Consider the following 12,426-nt stretch of genomic DNA (forward strand, 5'->3'; position numbering starts at 1 on the left):
TACTTTGGATTTAATCTGCTGTTTTTTTCTAGTTTCTTAAGGTTCAAGCTTAGATGATTTATTTTAGTTCTTTCTTCTTTTCTAATATATGTCCTCAATGGTGTAAATTTTTCTCTAACCACTGCTTTTGTTGCATACACAAATTTTGATAAGTTGAGCTTTCGTTTCCATTTAGTTCAAAATGTTTTTAAATTTCTCTTGAGTTTCTTCTTGAAACATGGGTTATTTAGAAGTATATTATTTAATCTCCATGTATTTTGGAACTTTCCAGTAATCTTTTTGTTACTGATTTCTACTTTAATTCCATTGTGGTCTGACAGGAGACATTGTATCAATTCTATTATTTTATATTTATTAAGGTTTGTTTTTAAATTTGTTATGGCCCAGAACCTGGTCCATCTTGGTGAGTATTCATAGTGTTTTAAAGTACATCTCTTTGTATAGAACACTCTACTCAATAACAACAGAATACACTTTTTTCCCAAACACCAACAAAACATTTGCCAAGATAAACCATGTGCTTGTCCAAAAAAAAGACCTCAACACATTTAAAAGAATTTAAATCATACAGGGTCAAAATAAATGAATGGGACTGCATCAAACAGAAAAGCTTCTGCTCAGCAAAAGAAACTGTCCACAAGGTAAAGAGACAAACATCTAGATGGGAAAATACGTATGCAAACAACACCTCTGATAAGGGCCTAATATCCAAAATATACAAAGAACTCATATGACTCAATAACAACAACAACAACAAAACAATCCAATCAAAAAATGGGCAGATGACTTGAACAGACATTTCTCCATAGAGGACATACGAATGGCCAACATATGAAAGGATGCTCAACATTGCTAGCTATTAGGAAAATGAAAATCCAAACCACAATGAGATACCGTCTCACACCTGTTAGAATAGCTGTTATCAACAGGACAAGTAATAACTAATAATGAAGAGGATGCGGAGAAATAGGAACACTCATACACTGCTGGTGAGACTGTAAATTGGTACAGCCACTATGGAAAACAGTATAGAAGTTCCTCAAAAAACTAAGAATTGATCAACCGTGTGATTCAGCAATCCCCCTACTGGATATTTACCCCAGAGACTTGAAAACTCATATCCAAAAAGATATTCGCACACTGATGTTTATAGCAGCATTATTCACGGTGGCCAGAACATGGAAGCAACTGCAGTGTCCTATGACAGATGATTGGATAAGGAAGCTGTGGTACATATATAAAATGGAATATTACTCAGCCATAAGAAGAGACAAAATACTGCCATTTGTGACAACATGGATGGACCTCGAGATAATCATGCTAAGTAAAATAACCCAGACAGAAAAAGTTGAAAATCACATGATATCAGTTATATGTGGGATATAAACCTAAAAGCAACAAATGAGCAAGACAAACAAACAGAGACTCATGGACATGGACAATAGACTAGTGGTTACCAGAGGGTAAGGGGGAGAGGGGAAAGGGGAGGTAGATGGTGTAAATAAGTCAAATATGTGGTGACAGAAAGAAATCAAACTATGGGAGATGAACATATAATGTAAATATATATATATATTGCTGTTAAAATGCACAGCAGAAAGATACTATTTCATTAACCAATGTCACCATAAAAAATAATTAATTAATTTAAAAAATAAAAAAATAAATTATACGTAAAAAATAAATAAATCCTACAGAGTCTTTTCTCTGAGCACAATGAAAATCAAGAACAGAAAGACAATAAGAAAGTCTCTAAACACTTGAAAATTATACAACACAATTGTAAATAATCTATGGATCAAAGATTAAGTCTCAAAGGAAATTTAAAAAATATGCATAGAACTGAATGGAAATGAAAATATATAGAAACATGTAACATGCAGCTAAAGAAGTGCTGAGAGAGAAAATTATAATACTAAATGCTTACATTTGAAATGAGTAAATGTTTCAAGTCAATGATCGATGTTTCTTCATCAAGGATCTAGAAGAAAAACGAAATAATTCCAAAGCAAGCAGAAGAAATGAAACAATAATGAGCTGAAATCAATGGAATTGAAACAGGAAAACTGTATGAAAAATTGAATGAAATAAAAATCTGGTTCTTTGGTGAACCTTTAGCAAGACTGGTAAAAAAAAAAGCTATAAGACACAAAACATCAATATCAGAAGTGAAATATCACTATAGATCACTATAGTAAGATATCACTATAAATTCTGCTGTCATTAAAATATAATAAGGGAATATTAGATTCACATGCAGATTTAAGAAATAAGACAAAGATCTCATGTACATTTTGCACAGCTCAACTCCCCATGGTAATATATTGTAAAACTATAGTATATTATCACAATCAGGACACTGACATTGATACAATACACCAGTCTTCTTATTTCTCCAGTTTTACTTGTACTTATGTGTATGTGTATGAATTTAATTCTATACAATTTTCAAGTAAAAATTATTGAGGACCCCAAAGAGTTTTTGCTACGTGGGTTATTTCTATCTACATTTACTGTTTTAGAAAGTAAAACAAAATAAAACAAAAATACATAAATGCCATTAGCCACCAGAACAATGACATCATGTAGCTTTTAGAACATTCATTGTACACTCATGAAAGGATGAGAGTTAAAAAGAAAAATAATATCTTAGTATTATTATTAATATAATTTTGATCTTTTAGGCTAACAAAATGGTCTTAGGGATAGGGCAACAAACTCATTCTGCTTTGCGGGGGGAGGCGGATTTTCTGGTTTAAGCACTAAAGTCCTAGCAAAACCAATATGATTTGCCTGAGACTCACCCAGTTTTACAATGAAAGTCCCATATTCAAGGGACCTCCTCAATTTGGGGCAAACTGGATTGGTTGTTCTCCATACTCATGGACCTTTCTGAGTTTCCAGACAACACTTTGAGAACCTCTATTTAAGGCCATCCAGAAGAAATTCCCAGTTCAGTGCTATTACCTCACCATCAGGATTTTAGTATCTTCACATTGTAATTTATTAAAAACTTCCCTACTCCATGCCAATTGCTTGCTCAGATTTCCTATATGGTTCATTTTACCTTCTTCTCTTTACCTTGGATTCTTCAAATAAGATGTCCTTGAAAGTGCTTTGTAATGAAAAAGTATCATCAGAATGTGAATGTGTTCCACTGTCTTTTTGGTGGTTATCTTTTCAGGTCGAGTTAGCGCAGTGCAAGTGACCATCCCAAACAGTGTCATGAATGTGACTGCTGGATCTAATGCCACTCTTATCTGCACCTACACCAGCACTGTGGCCTCCCGAGACAAGCTTTCCATCCAGTGGTCATTCTCCCATGAAAAGGAGTCACAGCCAATTACCGTAAGAACATTCTTCCTAAGCTATTTCCCTTTGGTAGTTCTGAAATAAACTGTTGGGAGTCAGTGTATGAAGGAATGGTAAGCCAGTGATAACAGTAGGAGAACCTCAGATACAGAATCTGAAGATACTTGTTGAGGGAAACCGTTATCTAAGTGACTTGGCCTTTGTCCTGTTTTCATATTCAGTTATAGCTTGTTATCTCAATTTTGTGTAAGTCAACATCAAGTAATCATGTATACTAGAGTAGACAGGAATGGTCCTTATTGTAGGTAAAATGAGCAGCAGTTCTTAAAGGGCTTCCCACACCAAAAAGAATCTCCCTGCCTCTTATTTCTTGAAGACCCCAGTTCGAATGTATGTGCTAATTGATCTGCCGATCTCTGTCAATATCTGGGATCTGCTCGTCAAATGAAGTAGCTCATGGTGCAGGACTGAGTCTTGGTGCAATGAGAATCTCAAGATGGGTGGAGAAAGGTCAAAGTAGCAATGCACTTTGGGTAATTAAAGATAGCAGGAGGCTAGAGGATAGGGGATAGGAAGGGTAGGCCAGGGTCTAGGGGATGAAGTTGCCAGAGGAGGGTAGGTGAAAGTCAAAGGAGGAGAATGATTCTAACTGCAAGCTGCCTGGTCCCAGGTTTTTTCCATCTGGCCTTAAGGGTAACTGAAACTTTAAATTAGCCCAAGGGTTAAAATTGTATACTCAAAGTGTGTGTGTGTGTGTGTGTGTGTGTGCGCGCGCGCGTGCATGAGTGTGCAAGGATGTATGCCAACACATATCCCTTGAGGGAAAAGGTCCATAGCTTTCATTAGATTTTCAAAAGGATGTATAATCCAAAACAAAGAATTCTGAAAAGAGACAAATAAGTGTGGTTTGGAATGGCTGGATGTAGTTTAGTCGGGCCTTGAAGGAAAGGAAGGGTTTTGGTTAGTAGAAAGTTAGAGAGAGAGTGAGTTGAGTGGGCTGGAGGAGGCCCAAGGGCAAAGGTGGAGAAAAAGAAGGACATTAACTTGGACAAGTCACATTTTGGCCAGTGATACTTCATTCATCACTGGTCTTTTGGAAGTGTTGAGTCCTTTCTTCAGCAGAGGTCCTTGAACACTTGTTTAACAGGCAACACTATTCAAGAGGAGATTTCAACAATTCCACACTCTAATTAAAGTTTCACAATTTTGCTTAGTACTGGTTACTTTAGACGAGTATCTGAATCACTCTCTGCCTCTTTTCAAAATATGATAGAACAGTAATACTTTTCTACCTGCCTCATGGGGAATCATCTTACATAATGCATATGAAAATACTTGAAAAATAATATAAAGCCCTGCAAGTTTCACCCCTTGTAAACACTGTTATCATTATCATTATTATCAGCAGCAGCAAAAGTAAGTCCACCACTTTCCATCATCCAAAATGTCCTGACCCAAGACCTTACATGTTGCAATCAACTAATAAATCATTCCTTTCCTTTGCAGGCTGCTCTCTTGGATTGTGGATAATAATAATCACATGATGTTTCTTCCTTTTAAAATTTACATTCCTAACTAAAATTTTCAATACGTTCTTTATTTGGAGTCTTATAGTTCTCATTTTTCCAGTAAAAGCTGAATATAGAAAAGCCTTGCCAATCTATTTTGAAATTTTTTAATGCTTGGTCCTCAAATCAAGATGTCTTCAACTGCCTGAAGGTCAGGTCAGGCCAGTCTGAATTCAAAAGCACAAAATCTTCTTTATGCCTCCTCTGACACTAGAATTTACAAGTCCACCTCTTCTGGAACTGTTGGGCTGGTGAAGAGCTAGGAGATGCAAGGTCAAAGGAGATTTTGACCAGCAATAAATCTTTCGCTAGACCTAGATATGCAGTGGAAGAAGGTATAGTAATTGATCTGACTGTGGCTTGAGCTCAAGACATGCCTTAGAGGCCCTTTAAAAATAAAATTCATTAACAAATAAGTACTTATTGAGTAGCTTATTTACTTGCCATTTGCCTCATTCTTCAAAATGTCTGGTACAGGCAGGACAAGTCATTTAAGGTATCTACTCTTTTGAGATGTCCAAATCAAAGGAAGTCTTCTGCATTGAGCCATTGGATCTGTAAGAATATGCCCCTCGTGTCATAAAATATTCTAGATGCTTCTCCAAGTGCATGAGACCTATGCTATGCCTGTGCCTTGGCAGCATGAAAGACAGAGTAGAGTAGGGCCAGCTCCTGGCTTGGAGACAGTGAAAACCACCTTCAAAAAGGCAACCTTTCTTTTCCTCCTCTTTTCCCATCTTGCTTCAGCTTACCCAACAAGATCACCATTATAACTATGCTTAGGTCTTTACTTCTAGAGAACTGGAGTCCTTCCTCCTCTTCCCCATACCTTACAGGCCTGTGCTTCTCTCTGCTTTTCCAGATGAGTAGTTTTGGAACCTTAGTGGAAACCACCTGATGGATGTCAGTTCTACTCCTTGCCCTGCTTCTTGCTGGCTGCATGACCTTAGATAACACCTTTCAGAGGTTCAGTTTTTCCTAATGTAAAATGGAGCTACTTAGCTACTTTACAGGCTTACTGTGAAGATTAAATGACATGATGCTTGTGAAACACTAGGAAATCTTCCACATAGTAACCATTCAATAAATGTGAGTTATTATTATCAACAACATTACTCACAAAATGGTGACTTTGCAAAATCCTTATACCATCTATACCCCTGGGTCATGGGCACTAGGGAACCCAGCCCAACAAGATATACTTAGTATAGCTGAACAGCTGGGACAGAGCTCTTGCGGGAAATCCTGGCCCATAATTGGCTTCCAATTCCACTGCCTACGAGGTCCTTTCTCTGCCTGCTCCTTATCCCAGAATGGAGAGCCAGCTCAACAAAGAGGTTTCAGATATCTTAGGTTGAGATGTTATTTTTCAAAAAGAGATTTGGCTTCTCTTTCAAATTTGTTTCTTCTTTGAGCACTTCCATGCATTCAGAATTCTGTAGAGCATGTTGTATATTAATCTAAGGATGGCTGGTGGGATATTTGGGGGATGGTAAAAAGATTCTGCTGTGCTATTAGACTGACCACTGAGTAATTCAGTTCAACTCCTGGTTTATGTGACAGTATATCATGTAGCATTCGACTCTCAGATCCACCCATTTCTGCTCAAACACAGCACAGCTCGTGTCTCAATACTGAGGGTATGGAGGAAAAGGCAGTCAGTCAGTGTCTAAAAATGGTGCATGCAAGAGACGCTCGGGGAAGATGTAGCTGGACCTCTCAGGTAAGAACATCTATTGGTGTACTACTGGATCCCTTCATTGTTTGGAGTTTCTAGGGCAATGGCACCACCTTTGAGGAGTGGGAAGGGAGGGTCTGACTTCGGTAACAATCCAGATCAGCACAAACCTCTGGCAATAGTCTTGAGTTTGCCTTCTCATGCTTCTGTCTGGAATTCTTTTCAGCCTCCTCCAAAAGGCTCAGGACCCTACTGCCTCGAACACGGCGCTGGTCAACTCTTGCTGTAGGCTCATCTTCTCCTTCTCCCAAATCATTGTGTTATAAAGAAGCAGTTGACTCCAAAGCCTAGTGTTTCTCAATACCCAGGGGAGGATGTTATCTCTTACTGACTTTCCCTCCAAGGAGTTCCTTTGATGAACAGGGACTATAGAAGTATCACACAAGTCTTCTGACCAAGAGGGCCAGGCTATTCATTAGCATGGTCCTCCTCTTAGAAAAGCCCTCCTCTAGGAAGACATGTGCAACTTCAGATGATCAGTCCCTCAGCAGGGACTCTTAGCTGAAGACTCTAGGCTCCAGAACAGGAAGGCTAGCATGGAAGTTGCAGGTGATCTGTTGCCCCTCTGATCACACCAATGGCCTCCTCTTCCACCTAGCCAGTCATTGGTAAAATCACGGAGACCTCAGTTGCCTATGAACAAAACAAGCATTGACCTTACTAAGCTTGGGTCTCTTAGACAATATTTGCACTTCTATAATATCCATAGTGGAAGAAACCCTTTGCCATCCTTATCTCTCCAACACATGTATAATGTGTACAACTTCTTTTCAGAATCTAGTGTCTTCATATTTTCTAGCTGCTCAGATTCTCCCATCCTGGCCTCTCCTCTACAGATAGCATTATATCAAATGCTTTTTAAATGTTGGCAGGGTGGAGGTGTTCCCCCTTCTCAGGGGCATCTGAAAATGAGGAAAGTGTTGGTTTAATTATAATAAATGAGAGCCAATACTGGCATTTAGTGAGTGGCAACTAGAGATACTAAATGTTTTGCAATACATAGGATAGACTCACACAAGAAAAAAATATCTGCCCAAAGTGCTAGTGTTATACTCATTGAGAAATACTCCAAATTCTTCCCTTTCTATCACCCCTTCCCATCAAAGTTTATCCATTCTGTGTCCCATTCTCTCAAGTGTGTATTTTTGCTAAATCTGATAAATTAATTGAACATTAAGGTGTTAGGAACTGATAGTAATTTATTTTGTTCTCTTACGAAGAAAATCACTCAAACAGAGATCTTCTGTGCCTTCGTCTCAAAGAAGCAATTTAAATAATAGGTATTTCAGGCAAACAGCAGGCTTGGAAGGGAGTTGTTTATGGGCAAGAAAGTCTTCCTTTTGGTGTTCTATTTCTTCTATGTGCAATCCTAGCCCCCAGTACAGTCCAGAGAAAATTCTGGGCTTTAGACCATTGTTACATTACACTTATCCTCTTCTATGGCTGGCCCCTTTATGAACAATGCAGGAAAGCAAGAAGCTGGAAAAGAAAGAATGGGTGGTTTGCTATGGGCTTCCATGCTCTCCACATTTCCAAAAAGAACCCACAAAATCAGCTCTAGAGGCTAAAGGCATTTATTAGCTACAACTCAGTCTCAAACAGAAAGCAGGCTGATTCTGTCAACTCTTTTTATTTATGTTCCAACCTTTAGTTAGAGAGCAGTCTCACGAAGCTGAGGAAAAAGATCTTTTGGGACAAATCTGGCTTCCATCTTCCTCGCTTCATGTGGATAGGAATTTGGCACAGTAAGAGGAGAAAGTTATTGCAGCTGGCAGACATCGAAGGCATCACGTGGTGAACCTACTGGCTATGGGAAGAAGCATTACAGCAATGAATAATAGCAATTGGCAGAAGAAGGGTCAGGCTGGGGTAAGGGATGAAATGGCCCTGAAAGTGAAAAGTTGCTTAGGAATCATCTTCCTCACCTAAGACAGGACTATAAGTGCCATTTTAATATGTTCAGCAGGAATTGAGAGGTCTGGATTCCAGATCTGACTATAAATTGTGTGACCTTGGGAAAATCACTTCCTGTATTGGGGCCTCAGTGTCCTTTTCTCTAATAGAGGAGGATGAATTAGAGGTTGCAAACTGGAGGCTTATGGGCCTGATTTGGCCAAAGGATGTGCATTGGTTGGCCCAATATTTTGTTTGTTTCTACAGTTCGAAAGCCTTGTTTGTATTGGCTCTCTAGTTCATCACAGTCCCCACTATTCTTTCTGATCTTACTACTATTTACTAGCTCCTCCCAGCCATTTCCCATAATTCTCATATCCATCTGGCTCCTGAAGAGTCCTCACCCTTAGAAACCATGAGCTAAATGATTTTTAAGGGGGTCTTAAAACTAATGTGCTATTATGACGCCACATTCAGCTTCTAACATCACCAATGGGCAGGCAGAGAGGACCTTGAGGGGGAAAGTAGGGAAGTTTGCCATTAACATAACCACAAAAGGCAAGTGGGCATAAAATTAACAAGTGCCATTTAAGGAAACACTTGGGTGGATTTTATTAAAGCAGACTCTCTCCACCCCCACCCCAAGGATGTAGCTTGTTGAACATCCGTGACTTTTCTTGGACCTCAATTGCTTTGATCTCTAAATTAACAATAATATACTTTCTTAGAAAAGTGTACAAGCCTCACAGGATCATGGCTGGGCCTTGACCATCGTTCAGCTTTGATTTTTAAAAGTTATTCTTTTGTGGAGAATAGAACCAAGTTGCAGCCCTTCTTGTGCGATTAGGAAGAAAATTCATTTTATTATTTAATCTGTAAGGACTATATGACAGAGTGTATTTCCTCTACTAGAAAGCCCCTCTATTTATGTGTCTAGCCACTGGCTAGCTCTGGGGGCTTTCTTTCTCACACAGCACTCTAAGGATAAGGCTGTTCCTTTTTAGGCCCCCATTGTTCTTCCTCCTTAGCCCCATTCCTATCCCTGAAGCTCTTTAGTATTATTTTTGAGAGAGCAAAATATAAGCTACAGTGTGAGGAACTAGAACAGAAGAGTTGGTGGAAGTTCTTTTCATAGGGAAGTTTGTGATTTCGGTAGGTGTGGATGGATGAGTTGAATTATAAATGGATAATTCAGGGCAGGAAAGAAAGCTGTTAGAGATGTTAGAGAACTGGAAGAGAAAGACAGACTGTTTTCTCCTTAGATATGTTCTTTCCTTTGAGTTTTCCCTCAGAATATGTTTTCTGCCTTAGTTTAAAAATATGTTGGCTTTCTGCTTGAAGAAGAATGCCTTTGAATTTATCTAGCCAATATATTTTGGCTTGCTGATTACCTTTCCTCTCTCATTAGCTTATTAAGGCAAGGAGCACTGGACAAAGAATTAGAAGAACTGGATTCTAGAACAGTCCCAACTGTTAAATTTGCCTTTCTTTCTGGTTCCCTCCTTCCTTCCTTCCTTCCTTCCTTCCTTCCTTCCTTTTTCTCTCTCTCTCTTTCTTTCTCTCTCTCTTTCTTTTTTTTCTTCCTTCCTTCCTTTCTTTCTTTCTTCTTTTTTTTTTCTTACTTCTCTGGGCTTCAGTTTCTTTTATAAAGTGAGGAGAATGAATTAAATGAACCATAAGGCTCTTCGAGTAGATTTTGTGAAAATATCAATTAGTTCCACTGGACTAGGACAATACCAGTTTACTAAATTACAAACAACGATCATTTCAATTACACACATTTATATAAAACTCATAAAGTGTGTACACAGACTGTGTGCATTATGGAGAAACCTCAGGAATCACCTAGTCTAGTGATTCCCAAGCTTCAGTCATTCATATCACATCTTTATGATTTTTGTCATGTTTGTGTACCACCAGCAGTATTATTTAATGTTGTTTTCTACACTGACTTGATTTCTTAAAATCTTAAAAATACCTATCTTAGGCTCATTCTAAACAATAAAATTAATGAAGTCACAGAGTTGATATGCTAGATATGTCTCTAATAAGTTTTCATTTATGTATCTCTTAAAATGAACTTATGTTCCTATACTTGGGGAATACATACTATATTTTGGAAAACATTGCTCTGGTTCTTCATTCAGATGTGGAAACTAAAGGTTGGAAAGATTAAATAATTTTCTTTCCACAAAGCTGGTTACCATGGAAGCATGACCAGGAGCCACCTCCCCTGATGCTGTCACAGTTAGTCGGATGCAGAACTGTGGCTAAAATCCAGGTTATCTTACTTATATACCAGGCTTGTTTCCACCTCACCATGCTGCTCCCACAGTTGCCATTATGATCTAAATATCCATGTTGTTTAATAGAGATGGGACTAGAATCCAGATCTTTCTTAAGTCTCCTAAATTATAGTAATAAAAATTCTTGTGGATGAGTCACTTAATATCTCTGGCTTTGAGTGCCCTTATTGAGATAATAATTCCTGTTCTGCCTCCTGCCACGTGGGGAGAAAGGTAGTAGCTACCATCAACTAAGCACTTTCTAGGCCCTTTTCTGGATTATTTTGTTTCATCCTCATGCCACTATTATGAGGAGATGGGAGCAGATGATTTGTCAGGGGCTTGTCTGCTCTGAAATGTTATTCTTCTAACAGGGTAAACACGAGTTTGCTTATCCAAAGGAGTATGTGTGTACAAAAGGAGCATAAATATTCTAACTTTATGATATTCCAGATAGTCCCACTGAAAAAAGTAAACTCAAATCAAGAAAAGCTTATAAAATGAAAAAAAAAATAATGGTTTTGGATTTCCCATCAGACATTTGTGTCCTATATAATGAGTTTCCTCCAGGTAGACTCATCATGTGACCATCTTGGATCTCCTAACCTAAGCTTAGAAGCTGTCTACCGTCTGTAAGACAGGCATACTTACCTGTCCCAATGACATCATAAAGCTGCTTTGAGCACAAGTGAGGTAATGGATGTGAACAGCTATGAGAAAGTTAAAGTGCCCCACTGAGTTGAGAAACCTTTGCCACAGGGACCCGTTCCTTGATGGGGGGAAAATGCTGTTGCTCATCAAAGAAGGTAACCTTGGATAGAGGGAGCTCCCAGGTAGCTTATCTTAGCCCTGAACCCTCTCCAGTCCTCATTTCTGTAATTTTTTTTCTGTCCTAGATTTATTATTCTGAAGGTGGACAAGCTGCAGCTATCGGACGATTTAAAGATCGAATTGTAGTGTCCAACGAGCCAGATAACGCATCCATCACTATTTTGTATATGCAACCAGCAGATAGTGGCATCTACACCTGTGATGTTAACAACCCCCCTGATTTTAATGGCAACAATCAAGGCATCCTCACAGTCAGTGTGTTAGGTATGGACAATTTTTATGCCTTTCCTTGGACCAATTTAGGACACTGAATGAACCAGGGCAGTGGGTCATGGTGACAATTAAGTCCCAGGGGTAAATATCCTCCCTGCTCCTTCAATTATTGGGGAACTAGAGACATACCCTCTGACCCAACCTGTATAGCAACACTGAGAAATCACTCAGAAAACATGCTGAAACAAATGTCAAACCAAAACGGGTGCCAAAATGACAGAGCAATAGATGAACCAACCTCCAGGGATCCTTATCTCTGAAGGATAAAATGAGAACACTAACTGATCACTAGCAACTTTTCCAGAGGAGACTTCCAGTTGAAGCCAGTCCTACTGCCAATTTATCACCTTTCCTAAGTCAGCCACAACTCCCAACATTAAAGCATTCTTTTGAATAAAGACAGGAGGGTCCCTTTTTAAAATGCTAATACTATTTAGATCGTTTTTTAGATTTGGCACACAAGTGCAATCATATAGTTTTTGTCTTTCTCTGCCTGACTTATTCCACTTAGCATAGTACTCTCTAG

General features: G+C 38.7%; 1 protein-coding gene across 1 annotated transcript in view; it reads left to right on the forward strand.

The window, feature by feature from the left end:
* The window catches only part of VSIG1 (V-set and immunoglobulin domain containing 1), a 33,546-nt gene that overhangs the window by 11,323 nt on the left and 9,797 nt on the right, over positions 1-12,426 (forward strand). The window contains exons 4-6 of the mRNA XM_023534146.1: positions 3,185-3,348; positions 6,496-6,603; positions 11,693-11,891. Coding sequence (XP_023389914.1) covers positions 3,185-3,348; positions 6,496-6,603; positions 11,693-11,891 — 471 coding nt within the window. The remainder of the gene's footprint in view (positions 1-3,184; positions 3,349-6,495; positions 6,604-11,692; positions 11,892-12,426) is intronic.

This window comes from Pteropus vampyrus, unplaced genomic scaffold, assembly GCF_000151845.1.
Source record: "Pteropus vampyrus isolate Shadow unplaced genomic scaffold, Pvam_2.0 Scaffold120, whole genome shotgun sequence".
NCBI classification, from domain to species: domain Eukaryota; kingdom Metazoa; phylum Chordata; class Mammalia; order Chiroptera; family Pteropodidae; genus Pteropus; species Pteropus vampyrus.